Source organism: Prionailurus viverrinus, chromosome B2 (assembly GCF_022837055.1).
Source record: "Prionailurus viverrinus isolate Anna chromosome B2, UM_Priviv_1.0, whole genome shotgun sequence".
In the NCBI taxonomy this organism is placed as follows: domain Eukaryota; kingdom Metazoa; phylum Chordata; class Mammalia; order Carnivora; family Felidae; genus Prionailurus; species Prionailurus viverrinus.
The window spans coordinates 125836170-125863056 of NC_062565.1; the positions used below are offsets into that span (position 1 = coordinate 125836170).

General features: G+C 40.0%; 1 protein-coding gene across 7 annotated transcripts in view; it reads right to left on the minus strand.

Annotated features, from left to right (window-relative positions):
• Positions 1 to 26674, minus strand: part of REPS1 (RALBP1 associated Eps domain containing 1) — an 89733-nt gene extending 63059 nt beyond the window's left edge. For all 7 annotated transcript variants that reach the window (XM_047858455.1, XM_047858457.1, XM_047858456.1 and 4 more), the window contains exon 1: positions 26522 to 26674. In XM_047858455.1, coding sequence (XP_047714411.1) covers positions 26522 to 26674 — 153 coding nt within the window. The remainder of the gene's footprint in view (positions 1 to 26521) is intronic.
• Between the last annotated feature and the right edge of the window lie 213 nt (positions 26675 to 26887).

Below are 26887 nucleotides of genomic sequence, written 5' to 3' on the forward strand. Positions count from 1 at the left end.
GCAGAGACGACGACTTAGTCATACCAGAACCAATGCAAGATCTGGCATTGTACCGTGCACATGGCAGGCACATAGTGCTGAAGGGAACTGCTCCCTCATGGTGCCCAAACACTCCTGATTTACCAAATTCACTCTGTTAATCTTCACCGGAAGTAAATCTTTCTTCCTTTTTTTTTTTTTTTTTTTTTTTTTTTGGCATAAGAATTAAATCTTTCTTACTTGGGGGCTCCTGGGTGGCTGAGGTCATGATCTCACAGTTTGAGAGCTCATGCCCCATACTGGGCTCTCTGCTGTCAGTGCACAACCCGCTTTGGATCCTCTGTCTCCCTCTGTCTGCCCTTCCCTCTCCCCGACACGCTTGCTCTCTCTCTCCCAAAAATAAATAAACATAAAAAAAAAAAATCTTTCTCACTTGGAAAGATCATTTTTATCATTTCCTTAAAAGTTGAAAATTTTCGGGGCGCCTGGGTGGCGCAGTCGGTTAAGCGTCCGACTTCAGCCAGTTCACGATCTCGCGGTCCGTGAGTTCGAGCCCCGCGTCGGGCTCTGGGCTGATGGCTCAGAGCCTGGAGCCTGTTTCCGATTCTGTGTCTCCCTCTCTCTCTGCCCCTCCCCTGTTCATGCTCTGTCTCTCTCTGTCCCAAAAATAAATAAACGTTGAAAAAAAAAAAATTAAAAAAAAAAAAAAGTTGAAAATTTTCTAACAGTAAACATTGTTTGATTTGTCCAAGGAAATTTAGATTACACATGATCCACGCACACTGCACATCACCTTCACCACTGCAGTACACAGGGGCAAACAGAAAAGGTTAAAAAAAAAAAAAAGTCAATGGCAAAGAAGACAGGGGCATACATTAAAGCCCAGTTGTTCCATTAAGACTTAACTTCCTTTTAAACACTGCTGTCCACACAGAGGATGTTTAGTTTGTTTACAAACTATGCAGACACACTAATCTCTAGCATCTTCCTTTGCTATAAAAGCAATTTAAATACACAACCTGTCCAACTAACAAGTGGGTATCACTACACTCAAGAAGCATGTCTGCATTCCCAAATAACTTTAGCCAACTCCACTGCCAATGCCCTAGTAAACACAGATCTAAAGTGAAATGCAGCCTTACCAACCTTCTCAAGATATTCCGCGGTTGTACTTGAGCAAATACACTTTTGCTACATCACTTCCATATCCAAAACCATTAGCGCTCATTGCTCTCCTTATGCAATTCCAAGGATCTTTGATTTCAAACTGCGGTTCAAGACCACACTCCTTTGCTTTCTCCTGCTATGAGCTAATCTTAACACTTCTGTAAATAAGTAGGCATTCTCTTGATTCTTTTCTTTCACTTGTACCTTCACGCATTAACTCCTATTTCATATTTCAGCCACTTTTCTATCCTCTTAAGGAGGAGTTCTCCAAGTCTTTGCTCAACAGTATGTCCTTAGGTAAAATACAAAACAAACTGTTATACATTGTTGTGTTGACAATGGCACACACTATTTTATAGACTACCTCAAAAATAAGAAATGTATAAAATCTGTCATAACTACTATAGTTACATAGCAACATCAGTCTTTCTTCGAGCCCTTTTTATGTATCAGGCACTGAAGTATCAGGTAAGTAATGGATAAGTATCACTCCCCTTTCTACATTTACAAAAGGTCTATTTTTCAATACAAAGAAAAACTACAAATGTCTCCTATAACTGTTCAATAGAAAAAGTTTAAATATATTATATACTTTTTCATCTACTAATATTACCATAGAAATTTATCAAAAGAACACACTGTAACAATACAGATTATTGCTATAGGACCTCGAAGCTTATCAGTATTTGGAAAGCAGATTTTATTCTACTTGCTAAAGAAAGGAACCATAAAGAATGTGTTGACTTAAATAAATGGTCAACACAAAAGAGGACTGAGGTAGATTTTTAAATTGCATGGAATATCTTAACTTGAACTTCTGGATAGTGTAGGTAATTAAAGAAATTCATCCTTTTTAGCAATATCTGACTCCTAACTCTTTAACTACAAATCTTACTTGCTTTGGGCCATATAAACTCCCATTAGCAATCTACTATGATTAGAGTACTACATATAGACCAATAAATATTTTACAGCTTATAATCAGTATCACAGTCATTAGTTATCTAAACAAATAAAACACTTCTGACAGCCTTAAACACAAAGACCCTGATATGAAAAATAGTATGACTGCCTACAAAGTTGGTTGGTAGTTCAAGTCCCAAATTCCCAATTAAAATAATGATTTTTTTGTATCTTCTACATTAACCAAAAAATAAATAAACTTTAAAAAATAAAAAAATACAGAGTAAAAATAAGAAGAAAAACAACAAAAAATGCAAATGTGGTTTGAAAAATCCCACAAACCATCTCAAACTTAAGCTTTAAACAGTAGTTTGTGCCTTTAGAAAATATTATTGGGGCATGAGGATAGTCTGGTAAAATAAATCCGGACAGTAAATATACTTAGAGTGACCATAAAATGTACATCCAACCTGGGACATTTGCCAGAGTGAAAGGGGATACTATTTATAATTATACCTGGACAAGAGGTATAAGCCAGATTGTCACAAGCAAGCCCAGGCTTATAACTGCCCTTCTAAAACACCTTTAAAGACAAATGATCCTATTTAACGAGTAAGATACATAAGGCAACAAAAAAGGCCAACACTTATACCCTGTTTCCTTAAATATGCCATATTAAATATTTCTTAAAAAATTTTTTTAAATGTTTATTTATTTTCGAGAGAGAGACAGAGTGCAAGCAGGAGGAGGGCAGAGAGTGTGAGAGAGGGAGACACAGAATCCGAAGCAGGCTCCAGGCTCTGAGCTGTCAGCACAGGGCCTGATGTGGGGCTTGAACTCATGGACTGTGAGATTATGACCCGAGCCTAAGTCAGACGCTCAATCAACTGAGCCACCCAGGCGCCCCAATATTTATTTCTGGTTGAGGAATAATATTTTTTAGGAATTGTTAATAGTAATCAAACCCCTGTTTTATTACATGGAGGCCTAGTGGACTATTCTGGAGCCACAGTAACTCCTAATTTGTCAAATTTTAAAAATATAATAAAAGTCAAAACATTTGAACACTGTAGACCAGATGTCAGTCTAAGCACTTTACAAATTAGCTCATTCAGTCTCCACAGAGGGAACTTTTATTCCTGAAGGACAGGGCCTTTCACCCCTATTTTACATATGCGAAAACTAAAGCACAGAGAGGTTAAATTAAGTGGGGAAGCTGGGGGCCCCACAGAATGCCCTTATCTACACACTCTGTTACTACTATTGCTCCTTTCCTGGGGGCGTGATTCTTCCTAAACCCACAGAATACAGCCGAGATCTAAAGTGTCTGCAGTCCGTGAGCAGAGTCCAAATGAACAGGGCTAAGCACCAGTACATATTCTCCGTTACCAGTGGTCGGCCAGGCATCAGCAAACACGGGCCTGGGAACTTACTGTTACTTGTGATAAAGAGAAACAGTTCATTCACTCAGGATAGTGGTCTAACCTGTGCTATGCGCTACTGCAGGTTATTATAGGGTAAGGATGATAACAATAATGATGAGGATTATGATAAGCTAACATTAATAGTGTACACACAGTATGTCAGGTACCAATCCAAGCTCAGTAACACATTAACTCATATAATCATCCTAACAACTTATGAGGCAGGTACAGTTTTACAGATGAGGAAACTGACACACAGCAAATTAACAGAACTTGGATGGAAACCATGCTCTTAACCACTACAGTATTTTCTAAGCGATCACGTCTGCCCAGTGGTAAATTCACATAATAAGGTGAATTATACCAGAGCTTTACTATGTTATGTTACATCATAAAAACAAGAGTTTTTGGGTTTTGGTGGGTAGGCCAAAGAATCAAGTTTTGATAAGTGTTTGTTATGTGACAACAGGTAAGTTACACAAGATATCTCAACTTTCCTCCAAAACAAAAGAAAGGTTTGGATTCTACCTCTAAAATCCCTTCTTAGTGGAAATATTATTTCTCTGAATGCAAATTTCCTATCAAATCTATAATTACAACACAAAGTACCCTCTGAAAACATCTGAGTTTTAAAAATCTGTTTCTGCCAAAATATCAAATAGATTACTAGCTATGTGCCACCTTTAAAAAATGACACAGATATGTATTTAAATATGAATTGTTATGAAACGCAAAAATATAAGGAGTTAATAAATTCACTGTTTGAATTGGGGATTTAAGTGGAAATAATTACGTGACTTGCTAAAACCCTGTCCTGTAAATCTAGCTCTAAACGAACAATATCTGGTGTGAAATTCAATCATCAGTATTTCTGTGAATGAGTGTTTTATCATATTTTTGTATTAAATATTTGATAATGAAAACTTTCTGCACTCTAATTTTATATTGTCTTAGGGTCAATTTCCCTCTGTATCAGAGGAGTACCAATTAAATTACCCAAGAAAAATAGGGAAATGATTTGGCTTTTCATATTTGTTTTACAACCAACATCTTAGGTACCTAACTAATCCACAGAATAAAAACTGCTACTTGTCGTAAAACCAGGTATATTTTACAAAATAGATAAAAACTGAAGAACAAGAATAGTAGCAAATGTAACCATGGAACTAATATGAATCCATGGCACTACTGTAAAGAAATGCTAGTAAATTATATATATCAATATCAAATGTCCTGTGGCATTTTACTTAATTAGAAAATGCTGTAACATACCAGAAATTCATAATGATTCAACATCAGTCCCCTCAATTCTCTGGAGTTCATTAAATCTTCTGTTGAGTTTAACTGCATGCTATAGTAACTTTAGGGTACAGGTAGCTCAGACTAGTTTTGCAGAAGGCCTCCTTATTCTCCCTTGCCAGTTTACCATGATCTCAGTGCAACAATGCTTTATACTCAGCAGGTGTTTAATAAACATATACAAGTTCAAAAAACACCTTCCATCCCCACATCAGAATGATAAGAACAAAGAAAAAAATTCTTAGGAGTTCCCAAAAAGCTACATTCTTTCTAAGGAAGTATTAACAGTAGTAGCTAACGGCTATACAGCACTGCTCCAAGTAGCAGGCACTATTCTAGGCATTTTAGCAATTAATTTAGTCCTCAAAACAATCCTATAAGGCAAGTGCTATATTATTTCCAATATGCAGATGAAAAAACTAATGTCCAGAGAAACGAAGGCCCACAGTAGTTAAGTACTTGCTTGAGAGTAAGATATCCTAAGAATTAAACAGTGCCTTTAAAATTCTATCAAAGATTTTTAGTTGACTAAATGAGGAAATAAATTATAAACAAAACTGATAATGATAAAAAACTACTATTTATCTGGGTTGTTTGAGGGTTATCAAACAACCTCAAATAACCCTAAAAAGAAGGCACTGGTGGGGTGCCTGGGCGGCTCAGTCAGTTAAGCATCTGACTTTGGCTCAGGTCATGACCTCCTGATTCGATTCGTGTGTTCCAGCCCCGCCTTGCTTTCTGCTCTCTGCTGCTGGAATAGAGCCTGCTTCAGATCCCCTGTCCCCCCCCTCTCTGCCCCTCCCTCCTGCACTCTCTACTACTCTCAAAAATAAACATAAAAAAGGGAGTATTGTTATCTTCATTTTACAAATCAAAATAGGCAAAGAGAAAGTTTTTGCCCAAGGTTACAGACTAAAAATCAGCAGGGCCAAAATATGAACCTAGCTTTGTGAAACTCTAAAGTCTGGCTTTTTCCATTATGCCACCGTCTCTTAAACTTGAGACATCTGCACACCTCCTTCACAAATTCTGCCATGTCCACAGGCCACTTGTGCTGTTATGTTCCTAACATGTCTTCTTTACATCACGACACTTAAGCTAATAGATATATTTTAAAAGGAACTTGTGGGGCACCTGGGTGGCGCAGTCGGTTAAGCGTCCGACTTCAGCCAGGTCACGATCTCGCGGTCCGTGAGTTCGAGCCCCGCATCAGGCTCTGGGCTGATGGCTCAGAGCCTGGAGCCTGTTTCCGATTCTGTGTCTCCCTCTCTCTCTGCCCCTCCCCCGTTCATGCTCTGTCTCTCTCTGTCCCAAAAATAAATAAAAGTTAAAAGGAACTTGTATCAGAATATAAATAAAAAATAAGTATTGCATGAAATAAATAGAAGATAAAAACTATAATAAGTTCAAGGAAAACAAAACTGCTATTTAATTTCAGCTAAATACCATTATCTGCAAAATATGCTCATGGCTGCCACATCAAGGCCTACCTGTTCTTTACGAAGAGAGTAACGTGTTAGGAAGGTGTTAAAAACTTACTAGTATCAAACTACAATTTCTCCTTTATCCATTTTGTAAAACAACTGAACAGGTTACAGCTTTCTTACTGTGTGCTTTCACACCCTGCTGGGTACATATCCCACACTTCAGGAAACAAATCCTAAGGCTGTTCTACTGCCTCCCTTAATTCAAGTGTGCAGCCATGCCTGCAGTCTTTCCCCTACTCGTGGTTTGGAGAATGCTCACACCAAAAAGGAGGCAGACTGGTTATTGTAATTAGCAGCACGACAGGAACACCTCATCAAAATGTTCTCCTCTAAGGTACTCCATACAGCGTTCACAGTACATAGTGGGCCGCGGGAAGCACACAAAGTTCTAACACACATCCCCTGTTCTCAAGGAACTTCTAGCCTAGTTGTGAGCATAACACAGAACTGATAAAGATAAGCCACTATAGAAGGCTGTCATTTTCCACATCAAAATGGTTGGGTGTCTTGAACACAAAGTTTTGTCATCACATGGAGCTAGATTCAAATCCTGGCTCATGCTGAGCATGTAACCTCTGGAGCCCCAGGTTTCTCGGCTGTAAAACAGAAACAATGCCTGTTTATAAGTGATCATACGTCGAACAGCTCAATGCCTGGCCCGTGACAGATGCTACATACTTAGGACTTGATACTGTAAGAATTACAGGGACTACTATGGGTTGAAAATATTTATGGGGGGGGGGGGCGGGGAAAGCAAGCCTGAACTGGACCTTAAAGCACGGACAAGTTTTTGGAAAGTCTACACAAGATGGGCATCCTAATGGGGGGGGGGGGGGGAGGGGGGGGCGGGGCGCACAGGTCAAAGCAAAGATTGTAGTGGTGACTAGGTAGCAAACTGGACAGAGCTCAACGGTGAGAGCTCTGAATACGACTAATTTTTACTGAACATTTTTGTAGAGTATCATGAAATTTTTTAGAAATTCATTTATCTGTTCTTTAACAACTACACAAACGCCAGTTTAAATTGAGGCTACTGCAGTAGTTCAGCAACAAGGTGGTAAGAGCTCAGGTGGGTAACGCAAAAGACAGGCAAGAATGATTAGCTGGAACCTTTCAAAGAAAGAAAATCTGAAGGATCTCACAGGTTGGACATAAGGAAAGGAGGAGTCAAAGCTAATTCTGAACAAGAGAAAGAGACACTGGGAAGAAAGGATGCTAAAGACATATAATAACAGAATTTAGGATCACACGAGCAAAAAAAACCCAAACAACAATATCCACCAAGAAGTCACTCAGTGTCAATTGCAAGGGAAATGGTAAAACAAGGTAAGGTCCTAAGAATTTGGTGACTAGGATAAAAGTGAACTTTAAGAATATCCTTTTTCAAAAGGATGCGGGAGAGGGGGTAGTACAAAAGTTAGATTACTAGTGGGTAAGGAGAGTATACACAGCAGAGAGGAAATCTGGGTCATTTGTTATTTGGCAGCAAAAGGAAGAAGAAAAATAGGGAAGGCAGCTAGATGGGTGTGCAGGGTCAAATGAATAATACAGGAAGCAAAAAAGAGCACTATGCAGAAAACAGCCACAATACAGCCCAAGTAGTAACTACGACAATGCCCCTTTGGTCATTTCTTACATGCAAATGAGAAACACTAAGTTTGGATTCACTCCAGAATCAAGTCCTAGCAGAGAATCTGCAGAAATGTGATGAGGGAAGAAGACTGCTAACCCTAGGGGTTCAAAACTGTGGGTACTAACAGAAAAGTCAACCATAAACTCCCTTCCTCTGGCTATTAAAATCCTTAGCCTTTGCAGGAAGGCACAGAAAACAGTAGACTCTTATATTTCCAAGGTTTCACATCAGCAATTTCTATTATTCCTGTGAGATTTATACAGGCCATGACAAATGGATATAACCTGTCATTCTGACATGGCACAAGTCTCAATGGCCTCTGCTTGGGAATATGCTATCCTTGTGTGACATCACATGGGGTGCCTCACACCCTCATCTTTAATGGGTCTGTGGTCTTCTCCTTTCAGCCAGGTACGCTGGAACTCGACAGAAGTGGTGCTTTATTACATTTTATGAAAGACAATATATGCTGTGATGCCAAGATACCCAGATTCTACCATAATTTATTTTAGTTGCCAACAAACTCTTCGTTATGTTCGTCTGTAAACTTACAGTCACTCTGCTATAAAAAAAGAAATGGGGGAGGGGGGCGAGGGTTCTGAAAGGGAAGAAGGGGGAACTGGCAATGTCAGTCAGCAAACCACCGAAGTCAGAGCTCCAAGAATTCTGTGCTATTTGTTCCTGTTCTTGCTGCCTCCTCTTCTCTTCTCATGCCCAGAATGTTGGCTGCGGTGGGAGAGAGAGTATCCATAGCGCTGGCAGAGGAACATCCAGGGCTACAAGCTTCACCGCCCCCACTTGTTACTTCGCTGAGTGAGCGATCCAGAATCGCCTTAATTCATCATCCCAATCACATCTATGAATGCACGGCAAGAGGCAGGGCTAAGCAACTGACTTGCCCTAATAAGCTGGCTATGTTTTCTAAACATCTACTACGTGCTTTTGCTGCTCTAGACATCATGAGGTCATGAAGAGAAAGAAACCTGAATTTCATTCAGTTTGCTTACAAAAAGCAATCTAGTGCAAGACACACACACAAGTATGGAGGGGGGAGACAAATGAAAAGTCTCAGAATGAGGGTGAGGTTGTTCAAATTATATTTCCAAAGCCTACAAAAGCTGTCGTGTTCTGAAAAAGGGGGAGGATGCAAGCTGGGGGAGGTGCTGCAGATGAAGAAAGGAGCATGATGAAAAGAAACCGATAAAGAACAAGTAACTGTGAGAAAGAGAAAACAGATTTGCTGGGTGGGAACACAAAGTCCACGTTAGGAGAATAAGCAGAAACAAGACTGCAAGATGCAGGGGTGAGCTGGTAGGTATTTTTAAGACTGGTAGACAGGACTCCTCAGATTTGATAGCTCTCTGTCGTTGCTGGGCATTTTATGAGAGTGCTATGCTTTCCCTCCCTAAGTGTCAACTAAATTAAATTAGTAACTACTGACCTGTTTCCTTATTTAGATTGCCTACCACTTCCTGCTTACTGTCAAGTTCAAGAATTAGAAATTGTACCTCTGAAGGGCAGAGAAACTCGTGAGTTCACCACTAAAGTGAACTCTAATTACCTTTTTAAAAAATTAACAGAACAGCCTTGAGAGACAGCACCTTAAAGAAAAGTTACTAGTATGCATGATCACTGTATCTGATGAGTCACTTAACAACTTCAAAAATATTAACTAGTGTACTCACAGTCCAACTGAAAGATCTATACAATCTTGTCTTAGAGGTTTCATATTGTTCAAAGGGGCTCATACATTGTCTTTTGGAATTTTTTTTTTAATTTTTTTTTTTCAACGTTTATTTATTTTTGGGACAGAGAGAGACAGAGCATGAACGGGGGAGGGGCAGAGAGAGAGGGAGACACAGAATCAGAAACAGGCTCCAGGCTCTGAACCATCAGCCCAGAGCCCGACGCGGGGCTCGAACACACGGACCGCGAGATCGTGACCTGGCTGAAGTCGGACACTTAACCAACTGCGCCACCCAGGCGCCCCGTCTTTTGGAATTTTTAAAGGAGCATGATAAAATGAACAGGTTACACTAGGACCCATCAACCTACTGAGGACGGATGAAGACGGGAAGTGCCAATTAACCAGTCCAGTAGGTTTTGGGTGTCTACCTATCAAGGAAAAGATCTACATAAGAACAGAAGGCTAAAAGCACAAGTGTTACAGAAGTGCAAACATACAGAACAGTGTAGGAAAATTACAGACGGGGGTCATCTTGTCGCGACCATCAGGAAAAAGTAAGAAGCAGGATGTCAAATTCAAGCAAAACAAAACACAAGTGGTATATTATAAAGTTTTTAAATTATTATTTCAAATACATTTCTAATTCCATGGAAAACAATACAACATTACAGAGATGTTCTTGATGATTCAGAGATTATTTAAATAAATATTATGTCTGTGACAAAAATTATAAAGGAAACCAAAGGACTTTAAAAACGTAGTTGGGAAATATCTCAATACAGAAATGAACTCATCATGAGAAGGATTTGTTTTGAATACCACGGAAGAGAAAATAAAACCTCAATAACAATGGGGAGAATGTTAAAAAAAAAAATCTAGTAGGAGTTAACCAAAAGTCTAAATTAAAAAATATTTTTGAGGGGCGCCTGTGTGGCTCAGTCTTGATTAAGCATCCCACTCTTAGTTTCAAATTCAGGTCATGATCTCAAGTTTGTTGGTTCAAGCCCGCATCGGGCTCCACACTGACAGTACAGAGCTTGGGATTCTCTCTCTGCCCCTCCCCAACTCACACTCAAGTGCTCTCTCTCCCTCTCTCAAAAAAAAAAAAAAAAGCAAACTTTAAAACATATTTAAAAAAATGTTTTTTGAAAGCAATATACTACCTTGTCAGCAAGAAATCTGACTTCCACTCTTAACACCTCCCTGAAACCCAATATTGAGTTTTGTGGCATGTGACAGACTACTCTTTCCAGGACACGCTTTCTTTCCTTGCCTCTGTTCATTTTCCTCCAACGTCCCAAGCAGCTACCTCAGGCTTCCTCTTTCTTTCACTCAACAAAGTCATCCTGTCTGATCTTCTTCATACCTATGGCATAAGCTGCCACCTCTATGCTAAGCAGATCCAAACCATGTTTCCACGAACTTTCTTCCAAGTTTTCAATCCTCTGGAGCTAAGCAGGCCCTCAAAAAAGCCGTATGAATGAATGTTACCCAGATTTCCTAGAGGAGATCTTGACTAACTTTGCTTTAGTAAACAGAAGTGCTCAGCTTAACAATCTATTAGAATGTTCTTAGTCTTTAAATAAAAGTTTTACATAAAAATAGTTTTTAACTTTATCCCTTTAATAAAATTAATATACTTAGCTGAAAATAATCAGTGTCATCTAAATAAACGTAGCAGAAGAAAGTATTTTTAAGTTTTATTTACACAATGTTGGAAGCCACGTGCCTGAATGATACAGGTAAAGAGGTCTTCTAGCTGTTAGATTCTAACAGGACTCCCAGCACTACGGGCAACCTGCACGCAGGTATGGGTGTCTCAACAAGGTCTGGAAATGTCAAGTAATTTTAAAGTTCTTCTTTGGGAATTTAGAGTATTTTAGATATGCTAGAGGGCAAAGACAGAAGCATAGACGTAGGATAATAAGTATTACTCATATAATACTTAGGAAGTAGAACATAGTGGTTAAAAAAGGGAAGACTTAAATCCCAACTCTACCATTTACTAGCTGTGTGATCTTGGAGAAGTTACTTATCCCCTTTGAGTCTTCATTTTAAAAAGAGGGACAGTAGGGGCACCTGGGTGGTACAGTCAGTCAAACATCCGACTCCTGATCTCAATTCAGATCATCATTTCGTAGCTTGTGAGTTTGGGCCCCACCTGCTTGGGATTCTGTCTCTCCTTCTCTCTGCCCCTCCCCCACTGGTACACGTGCGTGCGTGTGAGCGCTCTCTCTTGAACAAACAAAAAACAAAATGTTTAAATAAATAAATAAAGATAACAGTAGCTGGCACACATTAGGTACTACACAACATTTGTTATTACTGTTATTATTGTTATTATTATTATTATTATTATTATTATAGTATCTATTAAAGTTAGTGATAAGCATACACACTTTTGGGAAAAAAAAAGATAAATTCATGCTCACTCATTCAACATTCAGCAAACATGTAACTACCAAAAATGTGTCTGGGATATGGTCATGAACCTGATAGGCACAGTTACTGTACTAGACCACTGGAGCTTAACAGAAAGGGCAGGAACCAACTATCTTTCCCTCATCTCTACATACTCCGTGCTCTGAGTGCATATGTTGGTGATGATAGGTGTTATATAGTGATTGTTGAGTTAATGACAATGTAATTATAGGGTATTAAATAGGAAATAAGTATTTTGAATATATGGACAGAGTTCAACAGATCTATCCCTCCCTCCCCCCGCCGCAAAATGGTATAGCAATGCTACAGGGTAACTGACTTTCAAGGAATTTGTCCACAAATCTTCAAGAACTCACTAATTCTAGAGTATCCTAAAAGCATACATTTGAATACCAATACCTGGCAGGCTTACTATAAGGATTAAATGACACCTTGTGTTAAGTAAGAATCAGGAAGCTGCAGTGAGATACTGATAGCATTCCTCAGCCAAAATGCAATCACACTACATGTGGATGTCTTTGGGGACCGCTTACAAACTAAAAATCTCTTACATTAAATATGCAAATGCTTCTGGGTTTAACATCCAAGGTTCAACTTTATGGAGGCTAGACTAATTTCAGGCAAATATAATACTTCCTAACAGTCTCAAAAAAATGTCACAAAAACTCTGAGAACTTAAGCGAGAACACCTATGACAAAATCTGTGACAAAATCGCTATGACAAAAGTGCAATTTACCATTTATTGCAAAAGAACGTTTCAGATATAATGAAGTTTGCAATCCTCATGTTTAGTGAACGGCCTCAGTCAGAAATCACCATCAGGTCCACACAAGCTTTAAAGCCACCAAGCTGCGACTCTCCAGCTTTTAAATGCCCACGAATCTCGCTAACACGGACTAACATGGCATCTCACCCAGCACATCCAAACTTCAGCACAATGTCTCCCCACAAAACTACGCAATCCTCCTCACTTCTTTATTTCTGTTAATGGTTATAATCATTCTGCAAGCTACATAAGATCAAAACCTTAAAGTCATCCTTTATTATAGTCTTTTGGTGGTCTACTTCACTTCAGAAGAACAAATCCTCTAATTACACAGTAAAATGGTGAAACGAGTGGCATTACTGATAGGATCAAAGGATTGGGGGCAGTATTGTTAATTTCGTGCAACAAAAATAACAAAAGGTATAAATCTAGGTTGGAAGAAATACGGAGAGATTTTTACTATTAAAGACAAGATCCTATAACTTGGGAGTTTTCTCATATAAGCAGAGTTTGACTGAATGAAACTTATGTGATCACCCTCTTAGGCACCCTCAGGCACTCTGCTAGATGTTTACGCTTCATTTCAGTTTGGTATTACGAAAACTTCTGGCATTATCTGGTATTATCCCCAGTCTACAAACGAGGAAATGGGAGTCTTTACGAGAAGTTCAGTTACTTGTTCAGGGCAAGAGAGCTAATAAGCATCAAGTGAATATTCAAATGTAGAACTGTCACATTCCAAAGTCTAGGCTATTCTGACTATACAGGACTCAATACTTGTTGACACAATATTATAAGGGTGTTATAATGAAAAACTTTTCTATGGAATATAATTAAGTGCTCTAGAAAAAATATGAACTCTTCTAAGTTAACTATTAAAAAATACAATATAAATAAACACTCTAGTTTAAACATACCTCTGATCCTTCTAGTCATAAATGAGGTACAAATCAATAATCCTTGGTTTACAGACAATGATTTGTCAAGGATATAGATATTTCTATTTCCACATACAACATTTGACATAATCCATGGACAGGAAGCAAAGATCTCTCTTAGATCAGTACCATTAGCAGCCATTTTTTATACAAAGGAGCATATTAATACTGTATAACTGTGAGGATTTGGTTTCAGATCTATGTACTTATGCAAACTCACACTGGATACAAAAATTTAGAAACACAAAGATGCCAAATCAGTGCTTCGGAGTAACAGTAGACGCTTTTAGCTACACAAAGATTAATGATCGTGAAAGTGATTATTCCAATAGAAGACGACAACTGGAAGCAGTCCTTCCTACAGATTAAAACTACTATTCCAAATACATAAATAAATGAAAAAATAAATAAATTAATTAATTAAATTAAAAAAAAAATAAAACTACTATTCCATCAAATCACTACTTACCAGGCATGATTATTTCAAACTCACACTATCTTTGAGGCATTATGTTTCTACAATTTTCCAAAAAACTAAGATATCTTAGTTAAGTGTGTATAAATTCAGCATACAACCTAAAGTCAACAGATAGAAACTGGTCTCAATTCGCTCTAAATCACAACTTTTTAGCCCCTTCTGAATCTATTAAATAAAGTACATATAAAAAATCGAATACCAGATAAGGCGTGCAGAGCCAGCACGCAGAAGCAGTGAGTAAATGTAAGCCCGAATTATCATCCTGGTGCTTCATGTAAATATACTTGGCTGTAATGAATCTTCATATGGCAATCTCTTCTACACATAAAAATTATCAATGTATCACCTTTCATATCACGTCCAAAACAGAAGATCCTTAACAAACGCCACATTATATAAGCGATATTGAGGTTTTGCAATTAGAACTATATTATACACACAGTAGAGGGTCCTTTATTCTCTACAGCACTCACCTTTCACATTCTCCAAGATGACTATTTCATACATATTACCCTACCCTGCAAAACCATCTTCAAAAAAATTTACAGTTTGAGGTATAATTTATATACCATAAAGTTAGACCATGGTGAGCATACGATTCATTGAATTTTAAGAAAATATACAGAGTTGTACATCATCACCACAATCCAAAGTTAGAACTTCACTATCGCCCCAAATGTTTTCCTCTAGTGTCTCCACTCCTACCCTGGCCTCAGGTAACCACTGTTCTTTCTGTACAGATATGTCTTTTCTAGACATTTCATATAAATGCAAACACATAATATGTACTCTTTTGTATCTGGCTTCTATCACTTACAATGTTTTTGACATTCACCTTTGTTGTAGTATTTACCAGCAATTTTTTCCTATCAGAATCGTACTCCATCATATGAATATACCATATTTTGTTTATCCATTCATCATTTGATGGACAGCTGGATTGTTTTCCAATTTCTGACTGTTGTGAATAATGCTCTTAAGAGACATTTGCAATTCTTTATGTGCACACATTTTCATTTCTTTGGGGTAGGTCTTGTTAGTGGAATTACTGATTCATTTGATAAGCTTGTTTAACTTTTTAAGGAAGAGCCAAACTGTTTTCCAAAATGGCTGTACCACTTACATTTCGAAGAACAGTGTAGAAGGGTTCCAGTTTCTCCACAATACCATGTAATGTCAGTCTTTTTAATTACAGCCCTTCGCGTGGGTGTGTGACAACATATCATTGTGGTTTAATCAGCATTTCCTTAATGACTAACAACACTGAACATCCTTTCATATGCTTCTTGGCCATTTATATTTTCTCCTTTGGTGAAATATCTATTAAAATCTTTTGCTCATTTTTAATTGGGTTTTTTTCTTTATAACTGACTTGTAAAATTTCTTTGTATGTTCTAGATTAAAGACCTATACTATGTTTGTAATACGTAACTATTTTCTGCCAGTCTGCGTCTTGTCTTTTTACTTTCTTAAATATCCTCTGGAGTGATGAAGTTTTTAAACATTTTAATGAAGTCCAATTTGTATTTTCTTTTACAATTCATGCTTTTGGTGTCATCTAAGAACTATTTCTGACACAAGATCAAAAAGATTTTCTCCAGTGTCTCCTAGAATTTTTATAGTTTGGAGATTTTACAATTAAGTCTATGATTATTTTGAGATAATTTTTGTGTATGGTGTGAAGTATATACAACCATACATCCAAGTCCATTTTTTAAACATATGGGTATCGAAGCACCATTGGTTGAAAAGACTATCCTTCCCTCATCAAACTGTCCTGATACTTTTTTAATAATCAGGTGATCATAAATGCTAAGTGTTCATTTCCGGACTCTCATTTCTGTTCAATTAATTACCATGCTTAGTCTTATGCCAATCACTGTCTTGACTAATGTAGATTAAAGTAAGTTTTAAAATTAGGTAGGGCAAATCTTCTATTTCCTTTGTTTTGGCTATTCTAGGTCCTTTACATTTCCCTATAAATTTTAGGATCTGCTTGACAATTTCTACAAAAATGCCTACTAGGATTTTGATAGGGATCTGGTTGAATCTACAGGTCAGTTTGGGAACCACTGTCCTCTTAACAACATCCAGTCTTCCAATCTATGAACAGACTGTCTCTCCATTTATTTAAATCTTCAGCCACCTGGGTGGTTCAGTCAAGGTAAGCCTCTCTAACTCTTGATTTCGACTCAGGTCATGATCTCACAGTTGTGAGATCGAGCCCTGTGATTGGCTCCATGCTGAACATGGGAGCCTGCTTAGGATTCTCTCTCTCTACCCCTATCCTGTTCGTGCATGTGTGAGCTCTCTCTCAAAATAAATACAACTTTAAAACATTTATTTAAATCTTTAATCTTTTTTTTTAGAGAAAAAGAGTGGACCAGTCGGGGAGAGGGGCAGAGGGAAAGAAAGAATCTTAAGCAGATCCAGGGATCATGACCTGGGGCAAAGAGTTGGACGCTCAACTGGCTGAGCCACCCAGGTGCCCCTAAATCTTTAATAACTCTTAGTAATATTTTGTAGTATAAAAATCTTGGGTGTTTTTTTTTTCTTAATATCATTTACTTATTTTGAGAGACAGAGTGAGAACATGCACGAGCACAGTAGGGAGGGATAGTGAGAGGGAGAGAATCCTAAGCAGGCTCCACACTGTTAGCACAGAGCTCGAGGCAGGGCTACAACTCACAGACTGTGAGATCATGACCTGAGCTGAAACCAAGAGTCAGCTGGTTAACTGAATGAACCAACCAGGTGCCCAGTGATTCTTTAACAAAAAAGAGAGAGAAAGAGAGAGAGAGATTGAGGTTTTATTTTTACTTATTTTTATTATTTATTTGTTTATTTATTTATTTTGAGAGAGAACACGTGCAAACAAGGGAGAGGGGCAGAGGGAGAGAGAGAATCCCAAGCAGGTTCCATGCTCAACTCGGCACAGAGCCCAACATGGGGCTCAATCCCACAATCCTGGGATCATGACCTGAGCCAAAATCAAGTTAGATGCTTAACTCACTAAGCCACCCAGATGCCCCAAGATTTTATTTTTAAGTAATCTCTACATCCAATGTGGGGCTCGAGCATACAACCCCAAGATCAAGAGTTGCATGCTTTACCAACTGAACTAGCCAGGCACCTCATCTTTTGTTAAATTTATTCCTAAGTATGTATTCTTTCTGATGCTACTGTAAGTAGATTTTTTGTTTCTTTCATATTCAGATTGTTCCCACTACTAAACTGTTATTTTTGCCTCGGTATGTAAAACACGTAGAAACTATTAGGCTGGAACATCAGAATTCTCCTGCACTGAATCTATGTACCTACTTGTCTCTATATCCATGTTCTTCCTTCTTCCCCCCTTTCAAAATTGAGGAAGGGATCCCTTTTCTTTTAAGTCCATTCTCTGTGCAGTTGGGCTCCTGAACAATCTTGCTTTTTCAATGCTTCCTTCATCTTCCTTTCTTCCCTTTTTATCCTAACAAGTAAAATCATGCTGCAGTATGTTTTATACTAAGGAAGGAAGGAAGGAAGGAAGGAAGGAAGGAAGGAAGGAAGGAAGACTTCCTGTATATCCTCATACACCTCTAGCTTCTACCCCACGTCTGTTTCCTTTCATCTGCAAACAGCTTTCAAACACTATCTATACACTCTGTCTCTAATTCCTGGGCCATCGGATATCCCTCAAGTCACTCAAATCTGGTTTCCATCTCTACGAGTCCATGAAATTGGCTCATCAAAGTTACCGATGACCTCTAGACTGCCAAATCCAATGGCCATATTTCTGCCCACATCTTCCCAACTTCTCAGCCAACCAAACTCAACACAGTTAACTATTCTTTTCCTCAAATACTTGCATTGCTTGGCATCCATGGCACGGTCCAATATACATTCCCAATTTCCCTACAACCTCTCTCTGACTGTCCTTCTTAGCTTCCTTCCTAGCGGCCTTCCAGTTTACCCAACTTAGAAATGTACTGCATTCCTCAGGGTTCTTTGCATTTCTAGTCAGTCTTTTTTCTTTCCTCCCTGTCATCTCTTCCTTCTCTTCCTCCCTGATTTCATCTACGTTCTTGGCTTTTAAGTGTCATTGATAATCTTCAAATGGACATCTGCAAGCCAAACATGTTCAATCCCCTCTGGCAGAGGCATCCCTGACAATCTTGCAGCATTCTAAGAGCCTAGGACAGCAACAAAAAAAACAAAAAAACCCTCCTGGATTCACGACTACCTTTCCACCACACACCAAACCACCCGCCCCCCAAAACCCATTCCTCTCCCAACCGTAAGAATAGTGACTTCCCGCAACATCCCTGAGTTCTTCCTTCTCCCTTATGTTCCATATCCAATCCATTATCATGTCCTCCTATTTTTACCACCTCAAAGTATCTCCACTATGTCCACTCCTCTCCATCCACTGCCACCGCACTACTGTTAAGCCACGGTCATCTCCCATCTGAGCTACTGCATATCCACTGGCCAATCTGTTTCTGTTTGCTCTTCACTCTACACAGCGGGAGAAACTTGAAAAAACAATATAGCTAGGGGCGCCTGGGTGGCTCTGTCGGTTGGGTGTCCAACTTCAGCACAGGTCATGATCTCACCACTCGTGAGTTTGAGCCCCCCGTCGGGCTCTGTGCTGACAGCTCGGAGCCTAGAGCCTGCTTCCGATTCTGTGTCTCTCTCTCTCTCTCTCTCGGCCCCTCTCCCACTCCCACTCTGTCTCTTCTCTCAAAGATAAATAAACGTTAACAAAAAAAAAAAATTAAAAAAAAAACCCCAACAATATAGATGATGCTACTCCCTTAACAGAAACTTCGCATATTTAAAATCCAAACCCCTTACCACTGGGTACAAGGCCCTGCAGTGTGTGGTCCCTGCCATGTTCTCCCCCTGCCCAAGGGCTCCAGCTTCTCATTTCCTCAAACACATTAAGCTCTTCAAACTTCAGGCCCTTCACATGCTTTCCCTCCATGTGAAACATCTCATTCTCGCTCCCTTATCTCCATCCATTTCTCCTCAGAGGAACCTTCCCCTACAACTAAGTAGGTCCCCAAGTCGGCAATGATTCTGTATTAACTATACACGGTTCTTTTCCTTTTTAACATTAGCGTAATCCATGAAGGCAAGAAAAATTCCTGATATTTTACCACTGTTATTATATATATACCCTGAATATAAATAGTAGCCATTAAGAAGTATTCATGAAAACATACGAAACTGACTTAAGACAAACATTATGTTTGGCATTTCACAGGCCTGTCTGCCCGTCCTCAAAACTTTCTTAACATAGATGTCCATGGGATGAGCCTGACTAAATTGGAGGAAGGCTAGCAACCTCAAATTATATGCAAAATTTTGTGTGATTGTATTTTTTAGACAGATGTCGTGTAGGTGCACCAGAATTTCAAAGGAATCCACAACCCAAAAGAGGTAGGAGATACATGATCTTATAAATTCTGGCTTCATCATTTAAGAAGGTAGATTCAAATTCAACATAAAGTCAATTCTTGAAACAAAACGAAGAAAAGATAGAGTATTTTTTTTTTAAAGGCCGAGGTCCTATTTACCAAATTTCAATGAAACTTAGTGTATGGTATGAATTTAAAAAAAGATTTCTGAGCTGAACTTATTACATCCTGATTTTTATGTCACGCCTATATATTCAACCGATCAGATGAGATTATTTTCTTTTAATGTTTATTTTTGACAGAGAGAGAAACAGAGTGCCAGTGGGGGAGGGGCAGAGAGAGAGAGGGAGACACAGAATCCGAAGCAGGCTCCAGACTCTGAGCTGTCAGCAGAGCCCGACGGGGGGCTCAAACTCCCGAGCTGTGAGATCATGACCTGAGCTGAAGTCAGATGCCCAACCGACTGAGTCACCCAAGTGCCCAAGTGACTTAAAGATCACCTTATCTAGAAATAATATAGAGGTAAAGGAGGGAAAAGATGAATGAAGATGCATCTATATCACAGGAAAGGCTACAGACGATGAAACCTATATGAGGCAAAAGGTGATAAATGCCAAGTTTTATCACCCATTTCAAATTCTCACTGGCCAAATATCTAGGGACCTTACAAACCTTTCAGCAGTTCCCTCATGTATACAAAGTCCCTTCAGCATTCCAGGCTGAGATTCTCCTCATCAAATCTCCAAAACTTGTAAAAGAAATCAATTCTACTGTTAAAACAGTGGACAACTAATTTCAGGACTGTGCACTATGTTCTTAAGGTGTGGCTGGACACAGTGGCCATTTCAACACTCTAACATGTTTCTTTGAAAAACCCAATCCAGGGGTGCTGAGTCAATTAAGCGTTGGGACTCTTGATTTCCGGCTCAGGTCATGATCTCACAGTTGGGAGGCAGAGCCTCCGGGACAGGGACAGGGACAGGCTCCACGCTGAGGGTGGAGACTGCTTAAGATTCTCTCTTCTTCAGCCTCGTGAGTGCCACCAGCTCATGCTCTCTCAAAATAAATAAACAAACATTTAAAAAAAAAGAAAAGAAAAACCCAATCCAATCTCTTCAGGCTGTGAAAAAGAAAATCCAGACATTAAGTGATCTGTTCAAGGTCACAAGGCTGGCTACAGACAGGACTGGAACTTGCCTCCCATGTTTAGAGCTCCTTATACCGGCCTGTATGCTCTTCTACAGCTCCATCAAAATGCTTAGCATGAATTCCCAAAATACTAAGACACTAACTCTGAGCTATTCATTTAAAAGCAAAAAGAAAAGGCTAAAACTAGCAATGATATAGGAAAAACAAATTTAAAAAGCAAATAGGATACTACAGAAAACCATTAAGTGTCACTTCTGTCACAAACAGTACGCTTTTCAGCTATATACAGGAAAGTGTCTGATTAAGGCAAGATTGTTTTTGTAGTTTGTTGTAACTGTTTCAATGATCCAGAAATTACAAATAAAAAAGAAATCACTGCTCCAGAACAACAAACCTGACATTTATTGTATTAAGTTTATAACTTTCAGTGAACAAATGAGGCTCTCTTTCCTTACTTTAATACTATCATTAATAAGTAAATCTTATAATTGAACAAATTTCAAGAGAAAAGCAAAATGGTTTATGTGTCACTGTTGTCATTTTCACCCATTAAATTAATGTGTTACTCAAATATTCTACCAAGATGTTGCTCAACACAAATGATCTAAGACATTTCTTCAGCTTCATTAATAGGGATACACTGGTTAGAACCTTCAATAAAAGAACCATTAGTACTAGAACCTTTTCTCAAACTATTACGCACTGAAAATTTGTATGTAGTTTTAAAACATTTCCCAAAGTAGGGGCTCCAAGTAAAAGCTAAGAAAACATACTGATTAGTGTGGTAGCATACTTTCCCTCGTCTTTAAAAAATAAAATAAATTATTTCTAGATAAGGTGATCTTTAAGTCAATGAATTTTTTTTGCTCAGCAAAGAGCAAAACTCCTCATGATTATATCCTATGAACCAAATTTTTCTCCACCCAGTCCTGTTCCTCTCTGTTGTTGAGCATAATTCTATAAAGCTGTAGCTCATTCACTTTGTCTACTGACAGTCTCCAAAAACGAACCTTTCTTAAAAAAAAAAAAAAAAAAAAAGTTTATTTACTTATTTTGAGAGAGTGAGAGCTCCTGTGAGCAGGGGAGGGGCAGAGAGAGGGGGAGAGACTCCAAAGCTGGCCCTGAGTTTTCAGCACAGAGCCCAACGAGGGGCTCAGTCTCACAAACCATGAGATCATGACCTGAGCCAAAACCAAGGGTGGGATGCTCGACCAACCGAGTCACCCAGGCACCCCCCAAAACAAACCTTTCAACTCAGAACAGCACTGACTCTACCATTCCAAAACCAGGGTAATGAACATACTTTAAGATGTCTGCCAGCTGTAGTAATATAAAATTGTGTCTCTGTGTGCATAGGATACCAACTACAAGAATCTTCCTATTTCTCTTAAGTGGCTGTGTCTCAAGACATCATCATACATGAAACTATTGACCATGCAGAGAAGGAAATCCACACATAACTCAAAATCAAACAATCTTAAATCTCCACTCTTTAGGAGAACTATGGGCAAACCAATCACATGAACAGCGAAAGTAAGAAAGAGCTGAAAGGTAACAAGGAATAACGGTAAAGGAGAGACGCTTTATTCACGAACAGATGATTTAACTTCTCTGCCTATCAGGTGCCTAGTTAATAAATAAAAAATAATACACTTTACAGGGTTGTTGTAAGCATCAAATGAGTTCTTACATGAAAATGATTTGCCCAGTAAAAGAAACATAATAGGCACTCAATAAATGCCAGCTCCTTCCCCCTTCAGTTCTCAGCCCTCTGTTCTTTGTTTTCTACACTCATTCTCCCAGATGACTCAGCCTTCTCATGACTTTTATTAACAAATGCTGAAAACTACTACATCAATCAAAGCCCTGATGTGTACATGCATGCCCACAGCATAAGAAGCTGCCTGCCCCCCTACCCCCAAAATACTTAGGTGAGAAAAGCAGAGAAGACACCCCAAATATCTGAATTTCACCGTAAGAACAAGCACTCAGTGGGGACAAACATCCATAAGTTTCCAAATATCTCCTGAAGATTTCCATTGCCATCTCAAAATGCCAGAAGTCAAATTGCCAGTATCTTTTACCTAAAACCAGACTCTTCCTGCCCCCCTTTTAGGCGGTGAGTAGAATCCAACAAAGAATAATCCTTGCTCTACCCTTCCCTCATCTAAATATCACTAGGTAACCCAGGCCCATCAAATCTACCTTCATAATTTCTATGAAGTTCTAGCCTCCTTTGCTGTTCCACGGTTACCACCAGAGTCCAGGTGAGGATGTCTTGATCTCAGCACCACTGACTGGCATTTGGGGTTAGATAAATCTTTGTTGGGGGGCTGGCCTATGCACTGTAGGATGTTTAGTGGCATCGCTGGCCTCTGTCTGCTAGATGCCGGGAGAATTGCTCCTTCCTTACAAGTTAGGACAACCCAAAATGTCTCCGAACAGCACCAAATGCCCCTGGGAGATAAAATCATCCTCCCCGGTGTCTCCCTCACTCCTGCATTTGAGCACCGTGGCCTCGCTCCTCACCATTCTCAACAGAGAATGTGTTCCCAAATTTGGGAATGTGTTCCCAAAAAGCTCCAGCTTCTTCCCTCTAACTCCTGCTGCACTGATCTAAAGGCCTTGTAAAGCATGGCTTTTATGAGTCATTTCTCTTACACTACAACTCCCTGTTACCTTCACAATTAGTTCAAAGCTCTCCACCCAGCCTTGATAATTTGGCCTCAATTAAACATTATCCAACAAAGCACCTCACATAGTGTCTAGCCAGCAGCCCTTCAGTAACAGACCTGTTCATCCAGATCTGTTTCCTATTGCACAGCTGTTACCCTGGTTGGAATGCCCATCACCCAGGATCCATTCCAGACCACTGCAAAGCCTCCTCCTCACCCCCCACCCAAGGTCAAAAACCATTAATGAGTCTCCACTGCTTACTGAAATATGAAATCTTCTGCCTTCTTTAGGGTCTTTCTCAGTATGGTCTCTTTCTAACTCTATGTTCCATTATCCCCCAAATATACTGCAGCTTCAGCAAACCTTAAATCTGCTAGTTCTTGAAAAGGCTCCTCCCCTTTCCAACTTCGGTCTTGTTTTTTTCTCTGTCTGAAAGCCTTATCCGTCCCACTGCTCTCCCTCCATACTAATTTAATGTCCATCTCAAGTCAAGAAGGCTTTCCTGACCATAGCCTCTTTTGCACCACTCCTATGGCATTCACATGGGTGCTTCATGTTACACATGGGTATCCCTGTAATTTACAAGGTCCTTGAGAGCTTCTTACTCCTCTTGTGATGGCCTGCAACACCTAGTCCAGTTAAGTAACCCACTCAATATACAGGAGCTGACCCAAATGTATCCCACTTAGAAAGCAACAAAGGACTGTCTTCAGACAATCCCAAACTCTCTTAAAAGAACTAAATCCAATTCCCCTTTTAGCTCACATTTTACACTTTAGGCTGATTTTTAAGTAAACTGCTTTCAAGATATCCATACTCTTTAGTATGTATTACTGTAAGAGTTCTGCTTCAGCAAGTTTCTGCAGCTTCCGACTTATAACTGAATCCTGAATATTTATGGTATTTACGCCCTCTCTTTACACAAAAAGGCAATCGAAATTTCTTTTTGAATATTAATAAACCTGAGAAAAACACAAAAATAACTTGGATTAAACATATTTCAAGCAAAGGGTAATGCTGATTTGTCTATCCTAAATACTACTAAATAATACATTAAAAGTCCTAAAGTCTTCATGCACTATTAAAAATATAAGTCAGTTTAGGGGCGCCTGGGTGGCTCAGTCGGTTAAGCGTCCGACTTCAGCTCAGGTCATGATCTCACGGTTTCTGGGTTCGAACCCCACGAGCCTGCTTCAGATCCTGTGTCTGCCTCTCTCTCTCTCTGTCCCTCCCCTGCTCACACTCTGTCTCTCTCGAAAATAAATAAAAACATTTAAAAAGTTAAAATATATATATAATTAAATATATATATACACACATATATATATATACGTCAGTTTATTTCGGCTCCCCCTCCCCAAAAACATAAACTAAAACAGAACTTGGGAAGTTTCTCCTTAATTTTAGTTCCTAAATGACTTGAAAGTATGTTTTGTTATTGCTACAAAAAAAGGAGTATCATTAATGAGCACGTTCTGGCTAAAAGTCTAACCCCAAAGCCATCCGAGGAAGTAAAGAACCCACACTGCCACCACCATTCTTTTTAGCAAGGGTTGGCAAACTACAGGCCCTGTTTGGTATGCTCCTGAGCTAAGAATGGCTTTCACCTTCTTAAAGAGTAGCAAAAACAAAAACAAAGAAGAATGTTCGACCATAAGTAGCCAGCAAAGCCTAAAATATTTACGTTTTGTCCCTTTATGGCAGCATGGCTTTGAGACTCCCAGCTGTCGTTATCTAAGACACCCAACTTTTCCTCCCAAGGTTTTTTAAAAAGCATTATGACACACACAAAATTATGCAAAAGGACAGAACTCCTTCAACTTGGTCATAGTTCATGCACAGGTTAAATTCGAAAACAGAGACCTTTATGGACATTTTTATACCTCCAGAACTGTTGGAAGAAACCGGACTCTCATTCTTCAGATGAGCAACGCTTACACTTGAAGAGTGGAAGTGCCTGGCCCAAAGTCACACTGCCAGTTCACAATAAAATGGGGTCAAAGACCCAGGCCTCAAACCTCCTGATTCAGTGCCCTCTGGGGTATACTACATTACACCCATGCATACGGCTTTAGGTTTTGGAGAGGTGGGTAACCTGGCTTGGATCATCACAAAGATGAAAGCTTAAAAACTGCTCCTGATATGCTGTTTAGACAGACTCTTACCAGCAGCGATGAATCATTAAACAGAGTAACAACAATGTTCACCACATAAATTAGATAAGAACTTCTAGGAAACCTTCCATTTTAAAAACAGATGTGATAGAGAAAGCTTAAAATGTACTCTGCTTGCTCCTCTAGAGCTGCGGATCTGATTGAGGCAAACAGGCACGTCTGACTTCCAGCTGCTCAATACTTACTTATCTCCCAACCCCAATCCCTAAGTTCCACTAAATGTTACCGAATGTACATCAAAAAACTGTCCAGTTTACATCAGCCACACGTTCAATAATTACAAGTTCTTTCCATATCTACTTGCAAACTACTAGCTATAAATTCAAATTTTTGATCTCCCCAAGAATTCAGCTTCCTTAAGAAAAAGGCTTCTTCGATTCCTACAAAACCCACTTTGTCTCGCCCGCTGGCTTATTCAAGAATTTAAAAAACATTTTACCTATACTGATAACTTTACTACTCTGCAGGATCCGGAGAGCTATGTTATATATCAGGATCTACGATTCAAAGAAAGGCATGGTAACAATCCGATATCCTTCATCTGAAGTTGCTCTTCCAGTTGTGAAAAATACAGATTTTGAGAGGCAGCCGAGAAATACTGGACTTAGGCTCTTGAGCGAGAATACACAGACCTCCGCCCCCCACCCCCCACCGTATCTCTGCGTGACTTTTGTCCTTTAACAGCGACCCCTCCCCCTCGACCGCGCCGCGAGTCCGGGCCACCCGGGCACCTGCGGCCCCAGCCTGCAGCTGGGGAGTCCGGGGGCACAAGCCCACGGCCGGCGCTGCTGGAAACGGCGCCCACTCCCACCCCCTTGGCGGCGGGCGGCTGGAGGCCGGAGCCGCCGGGAAGCGACCGGTCGGCGGCCGGCAGAGCCCCGGACGCGACCAGAGGCGAGGGCGGCGGCGTTACCTGGAGGACCACGTCGTTGGGCAGCTGCGCGGCCCGGAATAGCTCCAGCACCCGCCCGTTGGCCGCCACCTTCTTGGTGCTCTCGATGTCGCAGTAGGAGAAGAGATCCGAGTAGTATTTCTGCTCCGCATCGCTCAGCGTCAAGCCTTCCATCTTCGCCTCCGGCTCACGGCCGCCCCGCCCCGCATGCAACACCCGGAGCCCGGCCCCACGACCCCGGGACGGCGGGGGCTGTGCGCGGCCCGGCTTCCTCCCCGCCCCGCGAAGCCGCGGGGAGCCCCAGCCCCGGCCTCACGCGCGCGGGGGGCGCCCGAGCAACAGGGCCGGGAGGTCGCGAGGAGGGGGCCCGGCTGGGCTCGGCGCGCC